At 27.2% G+C, this 27987-nt stretch overlaps 3 protein-coding genes across 5 annotated transcripts in view; all 3 read left to right on the top strand.

Moving 5' to 3' along the window:
* LOC101239972 (EF-hand calcium-binding domain-containing protein 7) overlaps window positions 1-7970 on the top strand; it is a 45072-nt gene extending 37102 nt beyond the window's left edge. For both annotated transcript variants that reach the window (XM_065818524.1, XM_065818526.1), the window contains 4 exons: window positions 6920-7071; window positions 7172-7378; window positions 7498-7605; window positions 7692-7970. In XM_065818524.1, coding sequence (XP_065674596.1) covers window positions 6920-7071; window positions 7172-7378; window positions 7498-7605; window positions 7692-7766 — 542 coding nt within the window. In that variant the 3' untranslated portion in view covers window positions 7767-7970. The remainder of the gene's footprint in view (window positions 1-6919; window positions 7072-7171; window positions 7379-7497; window positions 7606-7691) is intronic.
* Window positions 7971-8336: 366 nt separating this feature from the next.
* On the top strand, window positions 8337-9179 carry LOC100205803 (isochorismatase domain-containing protein 2). The gene has a single exon (XM_065818594.1). It carries the CDS (start codon window positions 8384-8386, stop codon window positions 8981-8983), a length of 600 nt encoding a protein of 199 aa, XP_065674666.1. The 5' UTR covers window positions 8337-8383; the 3' UTR covers window positions 8984-9179.
* Window positions 9180-10400: 1221 nt separating this feature from the next.
* The window catches only part of LOC100202166 (echinoderm microtubule-associated protein-like 1), a 63447-nt gene continuing 45860 nt past the window's right edge, over window positions 10401-27987 (top strand). For both annotated transcript variants that reach the window (XM_065818394.1, XM_065818395.1), the window contains exons 1-10: window positions 10401-10627; window positions 10708-10805; window positions 11149-11435; window positions 11753-11850; window positions 15997-16240; window positions 16336-16768; window positions 17374-17898; window positions 17997-18105; window positions 19208-19345; window positions 25745-25808. In XM_065818394.1, coding sequence (XP_065674466.1) covers window positions 10527-10627; window positions 10708-10805; window positions 11149-11435; window positions 11753-11850; window positions 15997-16240; window positions 16336-16768; window positions 17374-17898; window positions 17997-18105; window positions 19208-19345; window positions 25745-25808 — 2097 coding nt within the window. In that variant the 5' untranslated portion in view covers window positions 10401-10526. The remainder of the gene's footprint in view (window positions 10628-10707; window positions 10806-11148; window positions 11436-11752; window positions 11851-15996; window positions 16241-16335; window positions 16769-17373; window positions 17899-17996; window positions 18106-19207; window positions 19346-25744; window positions 25809-27987) is intronic.

Below are 27987 nucleotides of genomic sequence, written 5' to 3'. Positions count from 1 at the left end.
TTAGAAGAACCAGCCTAAATATGACAACAGCATTCCATACAGGGACAAATAAGAGATTTGAAGTAGAGAATGGAATCAAGGGTAAGAAAATGACGATCATGATAAAGGGATGCTAATTTAGCAATCGATTGTATATTTTGTTTACATAAAAGGTCAGTAGTAAACGATAATCCAAGAAGATGTAAAAAAGAGGACTTAGTGAGAAGGTTGCCATTTATTAATATAGGAATGTCGACAGTATTGTGATAGTTGTTTGCAGTAAATAACTGAGTTTTGTTGGAGTTAAAATTTATGAGCCAAAATATGTGAGCCCCAATCTGTTACCAAAGTGAGATCAGATTCAAAATTGGCTGCCTGTTCTAAGTGATCAAAGAGAGAAGACTTTGTATCAAGACAGGTGTAAAAGCTTGAGTCATCAGCAAAAAGAGCTACTTTAGATGTAGGGTTGTCGGGAAGATCAATAATGTAGATAAGAAACAAAACTGGACCAAGAATAGAACCTTGAGGTACCCCAGAAGTTACTTGATTTGATAATCCCAGATACACAATTTAGATAAAAACTCAGATTTTTTATGTGCTGTGGTTATCTTTTGTAAATAATTCAAGTCTAATTTAAGTTTAATTGTCCAATATTTAGTTCATGCTTAAGCTCATTTTCCATTCAACAGGTCCCTAATATTGTTTAAAAAATGTTTATATTAAAAAGGTCAACTTATTACTGAAATGAAGGGAAATTTTATCTAAATTTAAAAAAGAAAAATTTTATACAAAGATATGAAGAAACTTATAGAAATTCATGTTTTTTAATTTTGAAATAAAAACTGTAGTTTTTCTGCAGTAGAATCTAAAAATAGATTAACACAAGAGATAACCACACCACATTAACAACACTGAGAATGATTTTCTATCTAAAGGGGTTTTAAAGCACTATAATATCTATATATGCATACATATATATATATATATATAAAGAGAAAGGATATCTTTAAGTTATTGAGTGATTTCTTTTTGTTCTTCTTTTTGTTTATCAGTTATGATTATGTGCTCCATACAGGGGCAGAATTAAAACCTTAGTCACCTATTTATTTAAACTTCTGAACCAAATTAGCTAAATGGAAAAAGTTAAACAATCCTTTTGCAATAAGATTATGTCTAAAAATTGAACTTGAAAAACAAAGCATGTTAAAGAAATTGCAAGTGTTCTGGTATAGTGCTATATGAAAATGTCTAGATAAATAAATCATGTAATTAGAATAAAAATGCAGATAAAAAATAAATTACAAATAATTAAATTATGAATCATCAAGTAAAGGTGGTCTAGGAAACTCTGTAAATAATAATAATTCAAAATTTTTAAATTTTCCTTGAAATTAAACTCAGTACAGGGTTTTTTTTTTATCAGGGTCTACATGCGATATATATTTTTTTGACAAATGTAACAAACAAACAATGAAAGACTAAATTACTGCACAATATACAAATGCTCAAGTAAGTAAACAATCGATAAATCTCGATAGATTTTTTTTGAGCACTGAAGTCTGATATTAAATTTGCATGGTATTATATACTAATATATTTACATTATCAAAATTAAAATCGTAACTTTCTTATAGGATAAGAATAGTTTCTATATATAATGAGAGTATCACATTTGTTAGTACAACATAAATAATCATTTCTGTACAGTATGCCTAGATATATAACTAACTTAAAGCTAATTTAACTTTGTTATTAAAAATTTATGTTAAATTGGTGTTTATACATCTAATTGTGCTTTTAATGGTCATATACTAAAAATATACTAGAATAAAGGAAAACTATTCCTAAATTTATGCAAAAAAAAAAAAAAGCGAAAAAATTATTAAAAAAACGCAAAACAACACTAAAAAACGCCAAAAACCCCCAAAAAACATGCATTTCGACCCAAAAAAATGCCAAAGGAAAAAAACTCATCTTTTTGCAACTCTCTCTATATATGTGTGTGCGTGTGTGTGTGTGTTTAAGTATAAATGCATGTTTAGGTAAGCAGTGTGATGTCATGATAAAATAGTTTGCTGCTGCTTGTTTCTATGTTTTATTGTTAAACCTTTGTGTCAAACTTATTTTGCCGAACTGATGCTGACCTTTAAGAATTTCATTTTTTTAAACTCCGATTACTGTATATGAGCATTAAACTTATACGCGCAACAACTTTATCAAATATTTGCCTATTTAAAACTTAACTGCAAATTAATTTTTTAGCTGTTTTGTATGAAAGCTGTTAGTCTAAAGAATAAAATAAGCGGAAAAGTTTTGAGTGTGGCCAAAAGAGGGCAAACTTATTACTGAAATGTTACTTAACTTATGTTATGCAGAAAACAAGGTAAAAAAATTGCTTCAACTTTTAGGTTAGATTTCTGCAAATCAGTAAAACAGATTTATTGGAAACTTTCACAAGATGTTGAGAAATCTATACCAATTTAAAAAATACATAAAAATTTATCAGAGGTGACCCGCCAAGGAAAATAAACTTGTTTTTTGATACTATATATTTAACTTACATTACATCAGCAAAAGAATTGCAAAAGTATTGAACTCATTCATTAAAAGTAATTGACACAAGCAATTTTAAAAAACTGGGGGCCCTCTTTCTGAGTGATTTATCATAACATTTATGAAAGTTATTAGATCGATAACAGTTTTTTCTGCAAGACCAAGGAGCAACTTTAAAAAATTACTTTAGTATGACAACTTTATTAATAATTATTATGTCATTTAAATAAGAAAATCTTTAGTTGGTCAAAAATTTTACTTACACTTCTTATCTTTATGCGTATGGTCTTATTTTCATTAGTTTAAATTTTTAAAATGGATTTTTATTTTAGTATTTACATTTAAATCTTTTTAAATATTTTTGATGTAAAAACTGCTATCACAGTTTAGAACGTAGAGGGGGTTTAGGTATATGTGATCATTTGTGACAGGAGGACAGGGGTTAAAAATTGACAAATATAGGGTGATGTATTTTATGGACAAAGCCTCTTAATCGCATTTACAAACAATTTTTTTTACGAAAACAAAAATATTACCAAATAAGAATTATTTTATGGCGTTACTGTTCATTGCATAATTCTTATTATGCAACAATAACAAAAGCTCATGTTTTTGTTAACTTACATTGCATGAAAATTTAAATTGGTTGAAGTAGGGTTTAACGTTTATTTATGTAAGCATGCTATATTATTAATCACTTTATAATCACGCTATTATCAAGTTTGATATTTATGTTAATTGTTCATAAATCATGCAATTATCAAGTCTAATGTTTTTGTGAAGGTTATATCATGTAAGCAACATAAAAATTTAACTATTACTGTATATTTTATTTAAGAGATTTATTTATGCTATAATCTTGCTGAATTGAGTTTCAGTAGTTAGTCTTGCACTAATAGTTTAATAATTTATAAACTGCAGTATCTGTTACAACAGTGGTGAAGAGGTAATTGATTGAAGCAGGCCTTGGAAATCTTTTCTTTGTCCTGCTATAATAAAAAAAAGACTGGAGTGGGCAAAACCACCCAAAAAATGGACCATCAATGACTGGAAACTTGTTCTTTGGACCAACAAGTCAAAATTTAAAATCTTTGGTTCCAAAAGAAGACCATTTGTCCAAAGAAATGTTGGTTAACAGATGATAATACAATGTGCGCTGCTAACTGTGAAACATGGTGGGGATAGTGTTATGTTTTGGGGTTGTTTTGGAGGACATTGTAAAAATAGAGGGAAAAATTACAAAAGAAGTGTATTTGGACATTTTAAAGTCATGCCATATCTTCAGAAAGTGAAATTATCAGGGAGCCGTTCATTTTTCAAGGAGATAACGATCCAAAGCATTCTTCAAAACTTAAGAATTGTTCAAGTGAGTTAGAGAATGATCAAGTATTGAATAGAATGATTTAGTCTCCCTAATCACCAGATCTTGTTTCTATCCCATTTTTATGGAATGAACTAAAAAGAAACGTAAAAAAACTGGTGCCTAATGGTGCATAAGAAATGTGGAAAAAACTTAATAGTAAATGGAATAAAGATGGCTTCGACAAATTGGAAAAGTTGTTATATAGAGTGCCAATAATATGTAAAGCGGTTATTGCTGCCATGGGTGGTTACATAGATAAGAGTAAATTATAAAGTAATTTAATTTGATGGGCATGCCTTTCTAAGTTATCAAGGTTTTACTTTGATAACTTAGCAAATAATTAGACACTAGTGTGTGTGTGTGTGTGTGTGTGTGTGTGCGTGCGTGTGTGTGTGTGTTTGTGTGTATATATATATATTTAATAATTTTAAATGATTTTCAGCAAAGCGACACCTATTAGTAGTAGCAGTAACAAGATTTTATTTAATCTTATTACTGCTACTACTATTAATATGTGTGGCTTTGCTGAAAATCATTTAAAACTTGTATAGATTAGAAGTGTTTAGAACTTTAGAACATTTTAAAAAATTCCAGAATATTTTAGACAACTTTAGAACATTCTGGAACAATTTAAAACATTCTGGAACAATTAAGAATATTCCAGAACAATTTAGAATATTCTATAACAATTAAGAATATTCTATAAGAGTTTAGAATATTCTAGAACAGTTTAGAACATTCTGGAACAATTTAGAATATTCTAGAACAATTTAGACTGTGTATATATAGCTGCTTATCTAATTTTATAGTTATTACAGAAGCAGCACATGGCGACACACGAGCCTAGTGTTAGTAGCATTCAGAAGAACAAGGATGTCTGGACTAATAATCTGATAAAATTTGAAGACTCATAAAAGAAGAAGAATGGTCCCTTATGAAGAATATTCACTGGAAGAAAAGTGCAGAATGCCTCTCCAAAAGCAAATTATCAGACACTATCATTTCCTTGGACCAAAAATAAAAGAAAGGAACGAATAGCGGAAATTTCCAAAGAAGTCACTAAATTGTGGAAGAATAAACTGAATTTTCCTTATGTATCTGATCAAGTTATATGAGCAAAGCTTGATAAAATACTGAAATGTTATGATGAATGTGTCAAATGGGGAAGCTACGAACCCCTTAATGAAATTTCTGATATTACTAAAGTTTATGGAACATGGTTATCTTCTGAGGACAAGTGAGGACCATCTCCAAGTGGAAAGCAAAGGAACAGTGGAATACTTTACAGGCCTACCAGGCAGTAAAGAAACAATCCATCCCTCTAAAATACAAAATCTTTCTAATAGGTCATCCAACTCATCATCTTACTATCTTGGTTTTAGTTATTCTGACTCTGAGGCTGACGACAGTGAATATGAAAACAATGAAGAAGATGAGACTACTCCTCCACCAAGCAGAAAACATCATAAAAGCAAAATTACAGTCAACTTGGTGACCTACACAAGAGTATCAACAAACAAAGCTGCTAACATATGCAAGTAATTGGCACGTGAAGGCGTTGACAATCCAACTTCATGTCAATCAGCTATAAAATATATATACACTATAACACACCAGCGTTAACACTTGAAAAAAGAATGGTGTTGTTGTAATATTGCAACAAATGTTCACAGAGAAATGCATCAACAAACCTTAATTTATCAGTTGTCGACACCATGTATTAGAGTTCTCCGTTTGGTGATGGATAAAGAACTTGGTAAATCAATCACCGAACATTGAATATCCATTTGTATCTTGACTGTTGAAGGAGTATGAAAAACTGAAAACACAGTTTGATAACAGAATAAAAGTAATTCTCAAAACATCAGGCTGGAGAGATGATATGAAATTTTTATTTCATCTCACTCCAGTGTTTTTGATGAAAAGGGACATTTTCCATTGATCAGGTTTCAAAAATTACCCAACATCAGCAATGTGAGGTGGGAATACAGAGCTATACTAGCAATCCTGGCCTTCATTTAATTTCCTTAATGTCAATTTATATCGTATGGCTGGGCAGACCATTGGTTTACAGACCAATTGTACAACGAAAACAACTTAATTAACTTGGCTGAAGTACTAAATCCATACAAAAAGGCTTTAAGCTCTTTATAAAATCACTGGAAGCGAGAGCCATCCATACTACAGTTCCCCAGAAGTAATCAATGCGCAGAGCGCGCAATCAAAGTAACAAAGGAAATGTATTTATCATGCAATAATAAAGACAAATTGCACCTTCTATTCCTTCAACAAGCAAGAGCAAGAACAAGATCAACGGTCTGAGTCATTGTTGGATTGAAAATTTATTGTATTACATGACTATAACATTCTAAATACATTTGAATACATAGTAGTACTTATGTCAAAATCGATTTTTCAATGGCGGGGTGAACTTTTTTCAAAAGATATGCAAATAATAGTTCATTTTGTAAAAGTTTACTGTAGTTTGATGAACTTTTACCTAATTTCATTAAGTAAAAGTTCATTGAACTACAGTACAGGAGCATGGGGTTGAAAAAAAGTTATAACCCTAATATATGTGTGTGTGTGTGTATATATATGTGTGTGTGTGCATATATATATGAATATATATGTGTGTATATATATATATATATATATATATATATATATATATATATATATATATATATATATATATATATATATATATATAGCCTCTCATATTAAAAAAAAATATGTTATAAGTGTTTTTTGCACTGTGCAAGAACTACTAAAAATAAGCTAATAGTTGTCTTATTTAGATTGAAGTATTATGTATTTATATATTGTAGAATTAATAAAGTTGCTTCATAATTATATAATTACTTCATAATTAAAGAGATAATGCTGGTTAGAATGGGTTTTAAAAACTTTTCTATTCTATCCCCTGAACCTGGCCTTTTTAAGACAATCTTGGGAAACAATAGAAGCCATTTAAACATAAGTTGTTTAGAAATAAAACTTAACCAGTTTTTTTATTATTAGAAACTGTTGAGCTTACACCCCAAGATGAAATCCCTCCTAATAGCTTTTTGAGTTTGCATTTAATGGAAGCAAAGGATCCAGATGGTGGTCAAGATGAGTTGTGGTTGACTTTAGAGAGTATGGGCTATTCTCGAAAACTTAACCTTATTAAGGCAAATTTTTTATTTTCAAAAACATTCAGTTTAAAAACTTACTTAAATATAGGGTTTATTTTTTTTTGGAAATTTTTAAAAATAATTTTGTTTTTACCAGGCTTGTCCATTCTATATAGAAACATTTACGAGCAGGGGAAAAAGTATCTTACTTTCCTCTGGAATTAATAATATTGAAGATGGTATAAATGTTCTAAAAAATATTATCAAGCAAGTTATAGATTCAATTTCTTTTAAAAATTCAAAAGATCTATTGTTATTTGTTGGAAACTTCAACAGTTCTTTTGTTATTGCTGTCGAAAATCAAGTACGATTGTTGCATTACATTTTATTTGATTTTAGAATTTAAATTAGTTTATAAATTTATTATTTTATTAAATTTTTTATTTGCTTATTTCAACAATAGTTTACGTAAATTTTTTATAGGGCATGACTGTAATCAAAGCTCGCATTGACTGTTCTAAAAGTGTAAATTTGAAAAGTAATCGAGAAAGTCTTGATGTTTGTGAAAAAATTGGTGTCAAAGAAATGAAAGCAAGTTTATATTTATTCTAAAATCTTTTCAAAATTTTTTTGTTTTTAATTATTTTTATATTTTTTGATACTTTTTATGTAAACAGATTGTTCACCATCTTACTGTTTTGGATCCTGCCAAGCCAACACAATTACACTATGTTGAGTCAGCAGTTTACTGACAGTTTTTTAATAAGGAATTCGCATAACATATATTTATAAATAAATTTTAATATAATATACATATTTAGAATTGGATGTAAATAATTGAACAAATAATAAAAATGTAAATAAATTTTTAAATAGGTAGTAAATTTATTTTATATCCTTTTGTTATTGTATTTAATGATATAAAATAAAAAATTTGTAAAAGTTTTTATTTTAAATCTATTTTATGTTTTATTTTTCTTTCTGTTTCAAGTTTTTATTTTCATATCACTTTCAAAACTTATAGTACTTATAAAAATATGACTTTTGTCTTTTAAATTTTTGTGAAATAAATTAATATAGTTAATTTTTTGACATTTTCATAACAATATTATTGTGATTTTTTTGAATTTTTATTTGTAAAGCCATTATTTTGCAAAGTTTTTCTCTCCGTGGATTTTATGTATGCGTTATGGTGGAGAGATTTTTAAAATTTTTGAGATCCTAAGAGCCTTAAGAGGTTTAAGATTTTTTTTTGCTATCAAAGTAGCTCCATCCTAGTGCGCATGTAAGTTGTACTTCTTAGGTAATAGTTTTTATGCATTATAATTTTGTATAATTTATTAATAGAAATTAATAGCTTTAAAATAGAATGTCTGCACAAATACGTCATGTTGGAAAGCTTTCTTTAGAAAGCACTGCATTTTTGCTCTGTGATATTCAAGAAAAGTTTCGCTCATCAATTCAATACTTTTCTGAAATTTGTGTAGTTGCTCAACGTCTTGTTACAGCTGCAAATCTGCTGGATATACCCGTTGTGGGAACAGAGCAGTATCCAAAAGGGTTGGGACATATTGTTGAAGAAATAGACACCTCTAAAATGAAGGTTTTTGAAAAGACGAAGTTTTCTATGTCACTCCCTGAAGTCCACAGCTACTTGGAAGAAGTGAGACCTAATTTGAAGTCAGTGGTTTTGTTTGGTATTGAAGCTCATATTTGCGTTATGCAGACCGCTTTAGATTTGTTAGAAAAAAACTATGAAGTTCATATTGTTGTTGATTGTTCTTCATCTCGTACTATGACTGATAGGTTATTTGGATTTGAAAGAATTCGTCAATCAGGTGGTTTTATAACAACAAGTGAAGCAGTGCTGTTTATGTTACTGCAAGATGCTAAACATCCCAAATTTCGAGAAGTTCAAAAATTAGTTATGGAGTCTGCTCCATTTCAAGCCTTGGTTCCAAAAGTTTGAACTTATTTCAAAATTCATTTAATGTTTTTTCATTATTACTTTATTTATCTTTTACAGAATTTTACAAAAATGTAAAATCTTTTCATTCTTTTAGTTTAATTTCTGCAATTTTAATGTAAAACTAATTATAGTCATTGTTTTTTTATGTATTTTATTTTTATGTATTTTTAAATAAAGGTAATATTAATATCACTAATTATTTTACCATTTTTTACCCTTTTTTTTTTGAGCAAGTTTTATATTTGTTTTTTTTGTTTTATTTTTTTTTGTTTTTGAAATTAAATTTTTTTCATTTTATCCATTGGTTTATTTATTTTTCCTCATTTGTTGTTACCTCTCTTATTCTTATAACTTGGAAACATAAACCTTGAAAAACAAGGTTGCTGCAATTATTTTTGCTTAGCAACAAAATTTCTATTTTTATTGTGCAGACCTGAGATATTTGCGCCAAAATAAGTTGGTTGCACTTAATTGGTTGCACCTAAATAAGTTTATTGCCTCTAAATAAATTAGTTGCACCTTAATAAATTGTTTGCACCTAAATAAATTAGTTGCACCTAAATAAGTTGGTTGCACTTAAGTAAATCGGTTGCACCTGAATAAATTAGTTAAACCTAATTAAATTGGTTGCGCCAAAATAAATTGTTTGCACCTAAATGAATATATTTGTGTGTTATCTTTTATGATTTATGTGATCTGTTAAATATTTTGTTTATTATAAAATTTAGTAATAGTGACTAGTATTGTCCCACTTAACTTTTTGTAGATTTTTTTTTTTCTAATGTTAGATTTTTTAAGAGCATTTTATAAATAGAGTGCAAAAAATCTTAACTTTTTTTTTTTGGGGTCTATGATTTTATTTTTCGGTAAGAGTTTTTGAGAGTTTTTCTGGACATTTTTAAATGATAGATTGCTTGCATATTTGCATTTTTAAAATTTTACAATCAAAAAATTAAATTTCAAAATAAATGTCTTGCTTTGTCCAACCTGTTTGCAAAATTTAAAGTTTTTTTACTATTTTTGTGTTTCATTGTGTTTAAGCAAGAAGTATCAATCCCTGTGTCCCTGGTAGTAGGTAGCATCATGCTTAAGTTGATATTTGCAAGTGGTCTTGTTCTTTAAGGTTTATATTTTGGAGTTCTAAGTTGGAAGAGGATTGTGACAACAGTATTACAAAATATATGGTTGTGGTAATGAATAAGGGAATGCAAGGGAATAAATAGGGGAATGCAGTTTAAAAAAATTTTGTTAAGTAATATAAGTAGTATTACCTAAGATTGGTTTTTTCTAAACAAGTATTTGTTTCTTATTTATCCCTATATGCTTTGCTAACGTTGTTACAATCCTTTTTAAATCCTATAACTTTAAAACAAGAACTTTCTTCCTATGAAAAGATCGCACCACTATCGTATCAAGTAATTTGTAAATTGTTGTTAGATTTTATATGGTTTTCGTTTACAAGGATGGAAGTTAATCATAAAAAAGTACTTTGTGCAGCATTATCAGATGTTTAACGTTATTAGAAAAGTATGGTAAACTGTATATGCATTCTCAATGGAAAACAAAAATTATTGGTGGAAGGTTGGTTACTGTCCCTATTCATTATGAAAGTGCTTCCATTGAACAAGATCATCCAGAACTATGGTATGTTTTCAAATTTTATATTATATTTTATATTAATAATTTTCTTCAAATATTTGCAGAATAATTTACAAAAAATTTAGGGTTACTAAATCACAGTGCGTCAATAATCGAATTGAAGCACATCGTAATAAACAGCGAGCACTAAAACAACTACATTCATCTGTTCTTGATCCTCAAGGTTAGTAAATCTAATGAGTTATTTTTTTTTTGCAAATTTTTTAGTAAGAAATAATTTTAAATGAGAAAAACTGTTGTTGTTTTTTTTAGCTGTATTTTTTTTTAGTTGTTGTATATTTTGTTTATTTATTCATATTTATTGTTACTACTTTTCATTTAAGTAGTTATTAGTAAACAGTTTTAAAATATTTTAAAATATTATTTGAAATATATTACACCAAGTTATATACTACCATTACTTTTGATTAGTTGCATCAAAGATAAAAATATGAATTAGTAATAATAAACAAGAAAAATACTATTGTACTCCATTATGGATTAAACTTTAAATTTTTATTTTGTAGATTATTGCATTAGCAATGTCGAAATCTCAAACCATTCAAATTATTTATTGAAACAAGATAACAGAAAAAATCAAAAGTTTGGTATGCTAAACACACAGAAGGAATTTTATTCATCGTCATCTTTTGTTAATTTTTTGAGAAGTTTGAATTTGACACCTCGTTTGCGGTTTGAACTGGAAAATGAGCTGTATTTGTTGAATAAATCAAAGAATTTTAATACAAGTAATCTTCATGGCATCCTAAGAGCATTAGACAAGTATCAGACTGGAAAACTATATTTTAAGGAGGTATTATTTTTTTAAATATTTTTATAAAACTATGAACCCAATAACAACAATATTACTAAACATTTTCATTTTTGAAACATAAATACCAAGTCTTTTGATTCAAAAATTTTTGAAACATAAATACCAAGTCTTTTGATCCATAAATTTTTGAAACATAAATACCAAGTCTTTTGATCCATAAATTTTTGAAACATATATACTAAGTCTTTTGATATCTAAAATCTTCTTGCCTAAAATTAAGTTTTGAATCTTAACTATTGTTTCATTAAGTTTCTTATTTGTATAAGAATTACAGTTTATAATTTTTTACTTTTAAGATATTACAAGAATTAGATGCATTGGACATTGGTTTGAATTTAACTGTCTTTTTTGAAACAATGCAGTATTGCAATTTCCAATCTAATGGTCTGATTGAGTATGTATTTCTTAAACATTAAAATTGTTTCTTAAATTTTGTTGAGTATTTATTTGATTTTACACATTTTCTTATACATGTATTTTTGCTATCTTATTTAAATTATTTAAAGGTTTTTTCAAAATACATATTTCAGACATGATAAACTATATAATCATTTTCCCTAAAAAGTTCACACTAAAATAGTCAATCAAACTAAAATATTCAAGCTAAAAATGTGAATCAAATAAAAATCAAAACATTGAGAGTATTTTTCTTTTGTTGACAAAAATTATTTTAAAATATACCAGTGCACCTTAAAATACACATAAAAACTAAAAAGACTGAATTTTGTGTAATCTTAATTTTCTAATAATTATTATGATGAGATCTTGTATAATAAAAATCCAAGAAGACATTTCTCCATAAGCTTTCAGTGAGGGCTTATGGAGAAGACCAACATGGCAGACTTTATCAAAAGCCTTTTAAAAGATTAGAGCAGTAATAACATGTAAAGTAAGAAAATTTTTTCAAGCGCTTATTCTACTAAACTTTTATTGATTGCATTTGTCTTACATTATTTAGTGTTAATAATTAATTGAATCAAATTAATTAAAAAATAATTATTATTTAGCCTTATTTTTATCTTAAATTTTTATTTTTATAGTTAAACAAAGACTTTGACTGATAAACTAAATTTATTGCTTTCAATAATATATATTTAAATTTTCTGATTCTTTCAATACAGAAGCAAGAGATTTTAACAAATTCTAACAGAAAAATCTAGTTTTGAATATCCCTATATTAAAAAAATTTTTTATAGCTCTAAAACTCGGTTTTATGATTCTGAGGTCAGCTGGTAGTCAGATTTCCCAAACTCTATGGTAGCTCTCAGAGAAGCTGAATCCATCAACATCTGTAAAATATCAGAGTACTAACAGTGCCATGTTGCATTGGTGCATTGTCAATGGCCACATTTGGAGCCCATTTTATGGCTTAAGGTTTATTAATAGTAATGAGGGGATTGCTTAGACTATTAAATAGACATGGCCCTTGAATAGAAATCTTATGTCTTCCTGCTAGAAAATGTGCTTCTTATGTATCTTCTTGGATTCAGGCTGACATGGAGTTTTTTATTCCCTCTTGACGACAAGTTGAGTCTCACTCTTCTCCGTGGTTTTCCTCTATTTTATCACCTCACCTAAGGACAAACCTGAATTGTTTGCTAAGACCTTCTCATCAATATCATCAAGCGTTGAATTAAGCGATTGCAATTTTCAAAATCTGGAAAAATATCTGGTCTTTAAAATTTTAGTTAATAAATCTGTGTACTTTGTTTTTAAGGAGCAAATTATTATGTTTGTTAGAGAAAATGTTATAAAAAACAAAACAAAACAATAAACTTACAACTACAAAAGTAATAACGCTCTAATCACTATAAAACTACTAGTTTTATAAAAGTAATAAAACTATAATAGTGTTATTACTTTTAAAAAGCACTTATAACTTTTAAAGTTCATTTTTTGTTCAAACAACATTAGTAATTTCAAACTTTAATTAAAGTAGAAAAGCATCTAGAAAAAATAAAGTTGATATTCAAATATTATCAAATATTACTTCTTTTACAAATACACTTAAATAACCTTATGAAAACGTACTTTATGAAAAATTTAGCATTATGAAAAACGTTACTAATAGTTGTGTTAATTTTAATATCAACCAAAAAATTTTTTTTATTGGTTGATTTTAAAATTAACCCACGTTTTTACATACAGCATCTGTTATCCCTATTTTCAAAAATTCTAGAGAGAGATCTGACTTGTTTAACTAATGTCCCATTAGTCTTCTTCCTATCATAAGTAAGGTTTTGGAGTCTTTAGTTAACAAACACTTTTTTTTAAAATGTAAATTCACTTCCACAAGGCTGAGAAGGCCTCTACAGGTGAGGAGGCTATTTAATTGTGGTTATAATCCTCTATCAACTCTATAACTCTGAAACATGAACCTTGATAAACAAGACAGTTGCGTGGAGAATTAAGTTAAACACGGTACTACCAGGCACATGGTGGAGATCAAATTCAAAACCTCTTGCTCATAAAGTGAGCGCTCTACCACTACACCACTACTGCATAATAAACTTAATCTCTCATTTTGAATCTAATAACTTACTTTCTGATCATCAATTTGGATTTTGATCTTCTCGTTCTACTGCTAATTTGTTAATGTTAATAAGTGATAAATGTTAATAAGTTAAGGTTTTATCATGCATTAGATAGATGTGAAGAGGCCAAGGCTATCGCTCTTGACATTTCTAAAGCTTTTAATAAAGTTTGGCATGCTGGTCTTTCCCATAAGCTCTTTTCTTACTGTGTATCAGGTAACATCTTTTAAATTATTGAATCATTTCCTACCAATCGTAGTATAAAAGTTGTCCTCGATAGACATCACTTTTCATATCCTGTAACTTCAAGGGTTCCTTAAGGTTCTATCCTTGGCTCTATACTTTTTTTAATTTACATAAACAATTGACCAGAAATTCTCACATCTAAAGTGGCATTGTTCGCTGATAATACTACCATTTATTCTTGTGTTGATAAGAAGCCAACACTCTCTGTTTGCTCTGAGGGGGCATTTGAGCTTGAGATATTACTTCTGCTACAGCATGGGCTCTCAGTGGCTGGTGAACTTTAATTCAGATAAAACTCAATTTTTTTCAGCTAATCATTATTGTAATAATCTAGATCTTCCTATATTCTGATTTCTCTCCTAGAAAGCTTTTTTTTTTAATTATAAGTTTTTGTTTTAATTTATGTAGCTGGTTAAATTAATGGCTTGATTTCATTGACTCTTCTGTAGACCAATGAACATCGATAACAGATATTTTATAACTTGTATATGTAATTCCCATTATTTACTGTAAGAAAACTTGGTACTTAAAACTTTGTATCCAATTTTAATAGGATTCACATTACTTTTTTTAACAATATAATGTGACTGTAGTTAACTTGATAAGTTCCAATATATCCTAATCCATATTGGTGTTATTTTTGCTAATTTGGACAACAAATGCATAGTTACTGATATTAACAAGACATGCAGTAATGAATATGTGTGTAACTAAACTATTTCAGTTTACAAAGTAGTGTGGTCTCTTTTTTTTTGTTTGTTACACTAAGTCACATCTTAATAAATCTTCTTTCTCTGAACTCTTGCCTGTGTTTTTGAATTATCTTTGTCCTTTAAAAAATGGTCTTTTCTCATTTTTGGCTGAAATTTTGGTTTCATTTTGTTGCACATTTATACTATAATATAATAATTATCTATAAACTTATAAAAACAGTTTTGATCATAAATAACCTTAATAACACATTAACTCAATAAAAGGATAACATCTGATTTTCTAATACATCAAACTAGCTCTAAATCTTTTTAGGCGACTGCATAATGATATGGCATCTGATCTAACCAAAGAAGTTATTAATTTTTAAGGCTTTATAATGTAAGTTTTATGTTAAATTAACAATAATTTAATGATAAATTAACAATAATTTGTATGTAATGAATAAGCTCTAAAAATATTTACACAAATTTTGAGTTAATTGAATCCTCCACTTTATAAATGTGTACTAAAAATCAAATGGCTGTTGCAACAACCAAAAAAGATTTTGTGAAATGACAGAATTTTAATAAAAACAAATATACCCAGAGAAAGTCATAAGTAGATTTTAAGAACGCGAAGTTCTAGCATGTTCTAGGAGTTTTAGTTGTAGAATTAGCTGTAGGAGTTCAGTTTGTACCTATTGATTCTACTTACTGGTTGATAATTATTAGTTTAATAATTTTAGTTATTAACTTTAGTAATTTGTTTTATACAAAATTACTTTGAAAACTTTTGCTACGAAGGAACTTTTTTATTGTCTTGATTTTTTATTTTTTTAAATTTTTTTGAGGTGTTGTAACATAAAGTAAAATATACTTTTTTATGCAGAATTTTCACCAAATAAAAATTAATTTTAATGATCAAGAGTTTTGAAAATTTTTTTATTTATATAATGCATTAAAATAAATTTGTTCTTTAGTTAAAAACATTTTTTTCTCATTATTTTATGTGGTTTAAATCTATAAAAATTTTTAAAAGATATATTCTTTAAAAGGTTTTTTTTTTAGTTATGAAATTTTTATGAAAATATTGTCTGAGTTGCAACCAACATATTTACCACCAATTGATGTAAGTAACAGTCCTAAAGTATTTCCCTACAACACAAAAAAATTTAATAAGTTACCCGAGAGTTCATCTAATGAAAATATTTTATCAAATCAACAATTGGAGGATTTTTCAAGAATACCATACACCATACACCAAAATAACTCTGTAAATACTTCATCAACCAATAAATATAACCAAGCCAATGTAATTTTTTTTTTAGTATTCAAATGTTAAATTAAAAAAAACAACAACTGGTTAATTAGATTTCTCTGATCATAATTCTTTTTTTCATTTTATAGGTTGATTTATTAAAGATTTTACCTCTTGTACAAAATAGTGAGTCAAACAATGTCGTTTGCGGCAAAAATTCACAGACTTACTCATTGGAAAGACTTTCTCCATCTGTAAGCAAGAGTACTTGTATTGTCAACATACCTTGTGTAAGCAATAGTCGGTGCTTTGACAGTTGTAAAAAGCGCAACTTTAAACATACCTTATTAACCACAAGTAGTTACTATGATAAAACAAATAGGAAGCTCTGGATAAAAGATAGAAAATTAAAAAGTACAGAATCCTTAAGTGATCAATGCTGGTGGAAAAAAAGTCAGATTGATGATTCAATTGATGATGTAGATAGTAAAGCACGTAAAGGCTGGAGCGATTCAGAAAAAATTAAAACTGTGAAAGGGAAAATTCTTAGAGAAAAAGTTTTTGTAGAGATCAACCACACAGGTTAAAAACCTTTTTTAATAGCTAATCCAAAATAGTTAATGAATAATAATTTATAAAATTTATTTAAAATATAATAATAGATATAGAATAAATATGAAATTGTAATAATTTAAAGAAATTTAATTTTTATTTTAATTTTTAAATATTTTTAATATTTAAAAATTAAAATAAAAATTAAAATAAATTACATAAGCTTACAAGATTTTACATTTTTTGCTCCTTTTTTGCGAACAGCTTTTTGTTTTTTTTATTTTAAATGTACAATAGTTTTTCTATCATGTCTGGTTCCCAAAATATTTGGGTTTAAATTCCTAATGTTTTGGATGTAATTTGTCAAGAATTTTTTTAGTTTTTATTTATTTTTAATTCTTTAAATTATTATATTTTTTAAAAATTTATGCTTTATTTATTTTAGAATAGTTAAAAAAAAAAGTTCTCTAAAGTGTTGCTAATCATTTGCTAAACTTTTGCAATTTTATAAATTATAATATTAAATTAAATTTTTTTTTCAATTTTAAATTAGATTTTTTTTTTTAATTTAGATAGTATTTTGGTTATTAATTTATATAAATTATAATTTATATAAATCAAGTTTTTTTTGACAGAAAAAAAGAATTTGACAAATGAAAAAAGTCATTCCGATTCAGAATGCCATTATACCTCTGACATAAACAGCAATTTCTATACAACAACAGATATTGAGATTACACTGGGCAGCTTAGCTAAGAAAAAAATTCCTAAGAAAACATGTTCTGAAAATCTGTCGATTGTTGATCCAATATCTGTCTTAAAAGCTTCTGAACCTACTAATTTAGTTGTTTTACCAAAAATAGAGAAAAAAATTGAATTAATAGTGAAAGAGGATGAAAAAAAAGAGACACCTTCTAACAATCAATCGATTATGAATGAGGAGGAAGAAAAACAAGGAAAAACTTCCAATAACAAATTATGTAACGATACATTAAAAATAAATATGTGTGAACCAACTGACCTAAAAGGTGATTTCAAAAATCAAAATGAAGATGTGGGCACTAAAGTTATTTTCAAAACTTCAGGTGCTTCTAAAAATCATTTAGAATCACTGATTAACAATCGCATACATAAAAAAAACAACTTGTTACCTAAATCAGGTTTGTTTTCTATTTATTAGTTTTCTTGTCTAATTTGTCTAATTTTTATAAAATCTCCATTAGTTATTGTTATTTAAATGATATTATTTTATTTTCAGTTAGTGTTGAAGTAAAGGGAATTACATATACTCTATATCCTTCAACGAATTTACATTTACCAGACTTAAAAAATCAAAATATAAAGAAGAATTTGTCATTAGAATGGATGTAATTTTTTTAATTTTTTTATTTGTATATTCTGCTATCAATTTTGTTATCAGTGTTTGTTAGAAGAAAAGATATTTGAATTTCAATACTTTTTTTTCAATAATATTTCAATATTTTTTTAAAAAGTGTTTTTATTAGGTTAATTAATGCAATGGCTTGGTGGTGAAACTTATGTGTAACTTTGTTTTTCATCATAATTTGATGAGCTTTTAGTAAAGGTTTTCAATTTTGAGATTATTGTAAATAAATCCAAAACAGAATTCAAGTTTTAGAGAAACATTTGTAAAACATTATAATGGTCACTAAGCACACATCAGTTATTTACTATTTGTCATTGTACAGCATAAATCTCAAAAGGAGGTTGTCCTTGTTGTTATCTAATTTATAAAGAAGTACTTGATGGTTTAAAGTTTAGTCAACCCATGGAGCTCATTGCTCATGACAAGACAAAGAATGCGATCCAACATCTAGTGGCAACTAATAAACCTGGGTTTGATGTAACCTATTTCTTGAAACATTTGTTGCAGTCAAACATTAACTCCTGTCTTCATGTTGATATTCACACTTGTTGCATTTGCAGCTACTCCTCTAACGCCTCCTGAAGCTCTACCATTATGTGAGCTTTCTCAGCCTAAAGTTTGAACAAATTAGTTCCTTTTGATTACATATAGATTATTATTAATGTATGTATCATGGTAAAATGACCAACATAAACTTTTCAATGTTGTTTGTGTGTGACCTTCATTAAGAGTGCAATAGAATGAACTTTATTTTAGTCATTAATAAACAAAAGTTTATTCATTCACACTACAGTAAATGGTTTTCAAGAAAAAATATTTTCATCCTTATATTAACTTAAAATTCAATTTAAAATTTTTATTTTTTGAAACTTTATTTTATGGTATCTTTTCTCTTGTTCTTTTGTTTTATGCATGTCTTTTTCTTTACTGTCCTTAAGGCCTGATTCATGCTGTTCTGGAATTTAAAAAGTCATAGAGTAAAGTTGTTTAAGATTTTATCTCTCAAAACACTGATTACTATTTCACTCAGTTTTCTCTATTTTTGCAATTTTTTTGTTGTTGACTTTATAGAATTTTTTTAGATATGGTTTTAGTGGTTCAAATATCTTCATAACATCTCCAAAAGTGCTGGTGTTTCCTGTTTGTACTATTGTTGTTCTTATGAATCCAGAAAAGAAAAGTCAAGTTTATTATCGCAAGCACACTCATAATATAACCTGGTGAGCTATTTTAGGATTTAAAATTGTTTATTATTTATTTATTTAACATTATACAGATTGCAATGTCTAGTTAAGTAAAAGAAACAAAGTAAGTCTAATGGAGTAAAAGAAATAAAGTAAAAAGTTTTTGAGAACAAACTTAGTGTTTTATTAAGAATCAAAGGTTAACTTATTATGTTTATATTATAATTACTAATGTTTTTAACAAAAGTTGAAAAAATTTTATCTTCAACTTCAGTAAAAAAACATTTGCAGAGGAATTGGTACTTATTCAACTGTTAGAAAATCTATGTAGACAGCCAAGGATTTACAAGATTAAGGTGATTCACAAGAATTCTCAAGATTAAGATAGCATATTCAAAGAATTTAATGATGCATTAAAATATAATATATTAATTTTTATATAATATAATTACTATTTTTTAAATTTTTATATAACTTTGCTTCAATTGAGATCCAACATAAAACACTTTTTAAAAACTTTTTTATTGATAATATTAGAGATAATATTAGAGACTTTTTAAATGTTCAAGGGTCTTGAAGGACCCTTAAAAATATTTTTTATTTAAAAATTGTTTTAATCCAATGTTATTTAAATATATAGAAAATATTTAGGTAGTATGTATATGTGTTTAAAATTTTTTTGTTATTTGGGACATCATTCATTTCACATCACGCACTTCTTAAATGATTTCAGGTGTTTTGACAAATTTTGAGATTCCTGTGTGTGGAATAGGATTTTGCAACTGGTGGAAACCGCAACCAGTTAAATGGTTTCTGTTCACTTTTTTTAGAAAAAACTGGTTTTTTCCTAAAAAAATCTCAAAACCAGTCGTTAAGTATACATTACTAAAATAAAAATAGTTTGAAGATTTCTTGTTTTGACAAGCTAAAGTTTAACATAGAATGCGTATATTGTGAAAGTATGTAGAGTTTTAAAAAGCACTTTATTATTGCATTTAATTTTATTTATTTCAATATTTTTTTCACCAAATATTGGTAGATTACATACTGTCAGAATCTTTCAACAGTATTTAAATTTTAAAATACTTTTAATAATCAAAACAATCCAGAAAAGAATAACAAAAATTGTGAAAAAGAAAAGAAAGTACTACTAACGAAAATTTTTTAATTTTTTAATTTTTTCGTTCATTGTTTTATTTCTTTTGTTGTTAAATTTTTTGTTATTGTTGTTTAATTATTTTAATTTGAGATCATTAAACAACAGTCTAATTAATTAATGTTTAATATCCAAATCAATTAATGTTTAATAATTGAATGTATCATATGCCAAACCACTTAACTCCACTGAATAAAAAATTGAGAAAATTGATCATTATCTTAAAAATGAAATATTTTTCTTAAAGTTATAAAAATATTTAATTACTTTCCTCCTAATAATTATTATTATAAATAGTGTCATTAAATATATATATTTTTTTATAACTTTAAGAGAAGTATTTAATTTCATTTTTAAGATTATGATCAATTTTCTCAATTTTTGTTCTGTAGAGTTAAGTGGTTTGGCTAATGAAACATCCTATTAATGAAAAAAAAATTTTTATTTTAGTTAAAGTATAAAAAATTTTCTTAAGTTTACAGATCTAATTCCAGTATATCAATTCTGTAGATAACATTACATTTATATAGCAATAACAGAAAATTGCTTTTACAAAAAAAATCCAGTGTAAAAATGGTTACCTGGTTTTACAATTTAAAAAAACCGAAAACCGGTTTTTTGAAGTTTTTAGATTTTTGCCAAGCCCTAGTGTGGAACATCATAAAGATCATACTCCTATGTTTAAATATAGCAACCTAATCCTCACTAAATAAGAGGAAGAAAAAAGAATGAAAATATTCTATAAAATAAAATGTAAACTGTGAAAAATAATTTCAAAATTATTTTTCACAGTTTACATTTTATTTTATAGAATATTTTCATTCTTTTTTCTTCCTCTTATTTAGTGAGGATTAGGTTGCTATATTTAAACATAGGAGTATGCAGAGATTTAGTTACAAAAGTGATTTTTAAACCTTAGAAGCTTCTAAAAAATTATATAAAAAGAACAGCTTATTAAACTTATTGAAACTTTGTATACATTTAATCAGGTAACAGATCAATCTATATTGTATACATTTAATCAGGTAACAGGTCAATCTATATTGTATACATTTAATCAGGTAACAGATCAATCTATATTGTATACATTTATTCAGGTAACAGATCAATCTATACTGTATACATTTAATCAGGTAACAGATCAATATATATTGTATACATTTAATCAGGTAACAGATTAATCGAAATTGTATACATTTAATCAGGTAACACATCAATCTATATTGTATACATTTAATCAGGTAACACATCAATCTGGATTTTTTGTCAAATTAATGGATTGAAGTTTGCTGTTAATATTATTCTGTCAAAATTAAGGATCTGTTACGTTTGTGCAATGAACGATCTGTTAAAATTTAGATATGTGTTTCTATATATTAGTATTTATGATCTAGCTGAAAAAATTTATTTTGCTATATATTTCTTATTAAAATATTATTATTTCCTTTTACCATGACTAGGAATCAGACCATATTTGATCAAATAATTTTAAAAGACATTGAATCAAACTACTTTGTAAGAATTTGTTTTTTGCAGTATGTGTTTTTTGCATTATACACTTTTTATGAAAAAAAAACTGTACTTGAAATGTTCTGACTAGCTAACAAATCCTGTAAATATGTAAATACAAAACCATTTTAAACAAAAGTTAAACATTTATTGTCTATATGACTTTAACTACATAATTAAATTTCAAGAATTAAATTTTTCCTCTGTAAAACAAAATTTGAGGTAATTCAAGTTTTTTATTTTATTCTACACTTAATGGATATTATCTTTGATGATGATGAGAATACATAATTATATTTAATATTTTTGATTCGTTAATGGAAATATAATGTTTATTCAATTAGTAAACAACTTTAAAATTATGGGAACAATGAATACGTTTTTTTGCGGTAAAAAAGAGTTGCATTTTAATAGAATATTTTAAAAATTTTTAGTTTTTTTTTTTGATTAAATAAAGTAATTTATGTGATTTATAATGTAAACATAGATAATTGCAATACTTTTGAAGTAGAAGCAACAATTTCCGCTTTATCTCAAAAGAATAAGAAAGATGAAGCTGTTTCTATGTAGGAGGCCTTGCAAAAAATTTCCGAAAAAACCTTATCAGTTTATGCTACCTCCAAAAAGTATGACATACCAGAATGAACAATTAGGTGACATTTATAAACACAACAAAACAGAGAAAGTCTGAAGAAAACTGGCGCAAAACTGAATATAAAGAAGAACAATTGGTTGAATGGCTTTTTATGTTATTTAGTTTGTGCGATTCTAAAACAAAAGGTGATTTAATTAAGGCTGCTTCAGACTTTTTTAATTTTGATTTTTAACATCTTTGTTTTCAACAAAGCTGCCAGCAACCACTGTTAGAGTTGGAAGTTACTAGGAAGAGAAAAGATTAAGTTTATAGAGCAAGAAAACGATTGACAGATGACTTATTGTTATTTTGAAAGAAAAGTTCACATGCATAAAAGATTTAGCATTTGTTTCTGGAACTGTCAATGGCAATTTTTTGTTCACTCAAGCAGAATCAGGAATGGCAAAACCAACGCTTTAAATATTATATTGAAAGAGTTGATGACGAATGGAAAGTTGTACTTCCTGTTTTCATTTTCTTAGACAATCATCCAAGGCGCATTAATTTTCATTTATTTAAATTGTGCAAGGAGCGGGTAATTCACATAGTGTCTTTTCCTCCAAATTGGACTCACATTCTTCAAATGTGTGATACATCAATTTTTGGACAAAACCTAATTAGGATGAAAAAAGGAAGTTAAGAGTTGGAAAAGAAAAAATGGTTGCAAGTAGGTTGATGAGATTGAGTTTATAAAAATTTTAAAAACTGATGAATGATAGAATTATTACAGAATCTAAAACAGTTAATGATTTCCGTGGTACAGGAATTTTTCGAATAAATGTTGAGAATGTTCATCTTGAGCGGTGTATTGGAGTAGATAATGATTCTGAATCTGCTTCCAATTCAGATGCACAGGTAACTTTTCAATGTTTTGAAATTTTTTTTCAATGTTCATCTAGTTAAAACATTATCAGTAATGAACTATCTTGTCCTGTTCAAGGTAATCATACAGGTTGTTAGTATAAATAAAATAGTTTATTATTTTGATTAAATATTTTTATGTTGGTTTTTCCATGTAGAATCTTTTTCTGTACCATTTGATAAGGCAACAACTATACTTCATTATGTCTCGAAAATACAGGAAAATATAGAGCCATTGCATATCCTTTTAAGCCACACCCCTGATTACTATGTTCTGAATTCTTCATTTATGAAGCAGCAGCTTAATTTACTTTCATCAGCATTTCATAATGAAACAGCAGTTCCACTTTCTTCAACTTTAATTCAGGATGTGCTCAAACTTCCAAAACCAATTAAACACAAAACAAATAAAAAATACAAGAAAATTAATTATTGAATCTTTATGAGTGGTGAAGTTTTGGAAATCTTTAAAAAAGAGGACAAAGAAAAGAAGAAAAAAAGAAAAGGAAGAAAGGAAAAAGATTCTTGAAGAATGAAAAGTAATGCAAAATAAGATAAAAAAAGAAATAAAGATGGAAAAAGTGTAAAAAAAATCTAAGTCATTTGAACCTGTTGCTAAAAAGGAGTATGAATGACCAGCTAAAAATATTTAATATGTGTTTTTTTAGTTGTTTTAAGAAATGAAATTCAAATTTCTTTTATTCTTAGAAGTTATTTATAATTTATTTAATTTAATATATTTAATTTAATGTTTCTTTATAAATTTATTGCCTCTTTTTTCAAAGAAGAATGTATAATGCCATTTTTTCAAATACCGGAAAAAAATTATTTTTTCTACCACAAAAAACAGATTTCATACCACAAAAAATAAATTCTTAAGTAAAAATAACTTTGTTTTTAAGTAAAAACAATAAGGCGCAATATGTATATGTAAAGTGTCAAAAACTAGTTGTGTTGTTTGGGAGCATTTAAAAAAAAAATCAACTAATAAAGGTGATGAAGCAGTTGCCATAATAGTTTGTAAAAAGTGCCAAAAAGTGTACAAACTAGCTAAGGGTAATAAAAGTTCACTCAAGAATAGTAATAACTTTTACTTTTTTACTATCGAATAATAACACTATGTTTATGTGCTTCAATATTATTTTTGATTTCAAGAGTATACATAATATCTCATAGTAAAACATAATACATAATATCTCATAATAAAACTCTTATTTTCAATTAATTGTTATCGCAATAATCTAGATCTTATAATATTTATGAACAGTAATGTACTCTATGAGTCATCTACTCTTCATCTTCTAGGTTACTAGGTAACTAAGGTTGCATCTCTTTATCGTGCTTGCCTTTTTTTTACTCAGAATTCTATTCTTAATCTCTATAAATCTCAAATTCGTTTTTGTATAGAATAATGTTGCCATATCTGTGGCAGATATTCTAGTGATGCCCTTTCTCTTTTAAACAAGGTGCAAAAACACATTGTAAACATAGTTGGACCTGCTCTTGCATACAACCTCCAACCATTATCACATTGTCGTAATGTTGCTTCTCTTTTACTATATAGCATCGCTCAATACTATATAGCATCACTCAAGCCATCTACTAAAATTCATTCTTGTGTTACTCGTCATTCATTTAAGTCACATCCTTTTTCTGTGACTGTTCCTAAGTGCTCCAAAAACTCTTATTCGTCTAGTTTTTTTCCTCGAGCATCAGTTCTTTGTAATGCACTTCCTTTATCTTGCTTTCTTGATTCATATAATTTGCAATCTTTCAAGTTGTCTGTCAACCCTTATTTTGCTCTATAAACTTCAACTTTTCTCTTACAGTAACTTCCAACTCTAATGGTGGTTGCTTGCAGCCTTGTTGAAAGTAAAAATGTTTAAGAAAAAAAATTGTTTTGCAACTACGTCTATGTATTTTGATTTTGAATAATATTTTGTTTGCTTTCAAAAATATAAGTATCTGTTTTGCAGTATCTTATAATTAACGAAACCGTTAACAGAATTTAATGTCTGTTAAAATAAATTAACGGTCATTAACAGAAAATTGCCATTTAGAACTTTTAATGGAGTGGATTTTAACGAAAATTCTGTTAATTTTTTTTTACGCAACAGAAAATGACGGTTTTTAACTGACTGCCAAATGCCCATGCTTAATAATTAATCCACACTAGTGTAACTTTTGTAAGACTAATTTATGGTTTGATGTTATTATATATTGTGGAATACTATTAAGTTTCATTACAAATTGGTTTAAAAAATTTATATTTTAGTTTTTGTGTGGAAAAAAATTTGGTTGCAAGTGCGCAAAATGCGAAAACTGGCATTTCTCATAAGGTAATTATTTTTTTTTGTGAGGTGATTATTTTACAAGTTTTAATAAATTAAAGAATATATTATAATTATAAAATCTAATGTAAAAATATAAGAAGTATAAAAAGATAAAAAAAGTTTCAAGAAAAAGTTTATAGTGTTTATACACTGCTCATTTTTAGAGGTTTTAAGTTGAAGTTATTTTTACTTCTGATTTTTTTTAACCACTCTTTCGAGCAGGTTGTCATAAAATAGAAACCGTTGAAAACGAATTAAAAACTGCATTTTTTTCATTTTTTGACCATTTTTCTAAATATTCAAAACCTTCAAAAAATGAGGGGGTCGTAAACTTTATGTAGCTGTATCTTTTGAGCGTCAAAATATATTTTGATAAAATTTGAAACCTAATTACAACTTATGTTTGAATTCAAGATAAAGAATTTTTTTTTTTCAAAAATTACTTTCCCTCAACCTGAGGGATGCAGGGGTCATTTTTCAAGGGTATTCCTGCCCCTGTCATCTGACTGTCGTGATTTTTAGCAAAAAAAATTTCATTTTAATGAATATTAGCAAAATAATAGTTGCAATTATCTTCTTGTCAAAAATCTATTAGGAATGCAACAAATTTTCCATCTCTACTGACACAAAATATGAATAAATCTCCGATAACAAAATCAGACAAATAAAATGCCACAAACAGTATTTTAAAAATTATAATATGTTACAAAAAATAGGTATTTTTTCGATCTAAATATATTCTTGAAAAATCTTTTTACAATCTCATTGAACTGTATTCAACAACCATAACTCTTAGCTTTTCACCGTGATGGACGTTTTTGTCAAAAACAACGAACCTTTTCAGTGTCTTGTTTTTATGCACTGCTTCAGATGTTTGTTCTGATGTAATACCGAGCAAGATTTTCAGCCTATCGAGATACTCCTTGAGATGGAACCTGATTATGTGAAACTTCCATCCAAGTGAAATCTTCATTGCGAATACATTATAGACATACACTTTTAAGTGAAGCATGGACCCCATAAACTTGTCTATTTTTTCTTTGTAAGATATACCGAGTTTTTTCCCAAAACAGCATTCAACTTCTAAATCAAACAAAGTTTAACCAAATATTGCCTTGCTGAAAATAATAGTATTAACATATTCGTGTCTCCTAATTTTATTTAGACTGGTAGGTCAATAGTCCCCTATCTGTACTAATTGAATTAAAAATGTTTTAAGAAGTGTTAAAAAAAGTTTAAAAATCAATGAAGTACCTTCTTTAAACCTCCTCAGGGTTTCAATACATTCCAGATATTCAATTGGAAAATAAAGTGTTATTTTGTCCAATGATCTTAAAAATTTGGCACAGTTAGGTCCATCAAAACCACCACCATTATAGCTATGCCTGATAATTGTTTTCTTTTCAAGAAACTCCTTCAGGTTTTTATCAGTGAAGATATCAATAATTTTACTAACATGGTGTTCATGAATATGATATTCAGGTGGTGGAATTATGTTGATAATTTCTTCAGTCAATTTCTCATCCAACAGACATGGATAAGTAACATTTTTATAATACTGCATCTGTATACGAGGTTTATTATCAAATTGGTACTTTTTGAATTCATCTGCTAGTGATCCGAAAGTCCTTTGAACTCCTTTTTCATCCATTGGCCCATCACAATAGCAACACAAGTATTTTCCACCGTGACCCTTGATTATAGAAAATAACTTATAGGTATTGTTTACTTAAAATATAAAATATAAATGAAATAAGATATTTACTGATAATTTAATGATGATGTTGATCAATTTGAGGTCAGAAGCCAAGGTAAACTTCAATTGATTGAGTTGAAGGAGTTTGAAAAGTGTTTTCAGATTGTGATGATTTTCTTCTACCTTTTGAATTATGCCTAAGATAATCACTTTGTTGACCCCGGTGTACTTTTGGTTTCTTGGTTGAAAATCTAGTATTGATGGGTAAAACATGTTCATGACAGTCTTTATAGATCCCATCCCTCCATCAATAGCAACACGTACAACACAACTAAAAATATCCACTTTTCTGAAGGAACAAACTTCAGTTACGAAGATAGATAGGTCAGTACAATAAAAAATATCTTTTTCAAAAAAGTTTTTACCGATCTTGAGCTGGCATTTTATCACATCGTAAAACCTATTCAAGTAGCATGACCTGCTTGTAAC

The sequence above is a fragment of the Hydra vulgaris genome, chromosome 14 (assembly GCF_038396675.1).
Source record: "Hydra vulgaris chromosome 14, alternate assembly HydraT2T_AEP".
Classification (NCBI taxonomy): Eukaryota; Metazoa; Cnidaria; class Hydrozoa; order Anthoathecata; family Hydridae; genus Hydra; species Hydra vulgaris.
The sequence above is the reverse complement of the archived record's forward strand: the minus strand, read 5'-3'. Positions and strand labels throughout refer to the sequence as shown.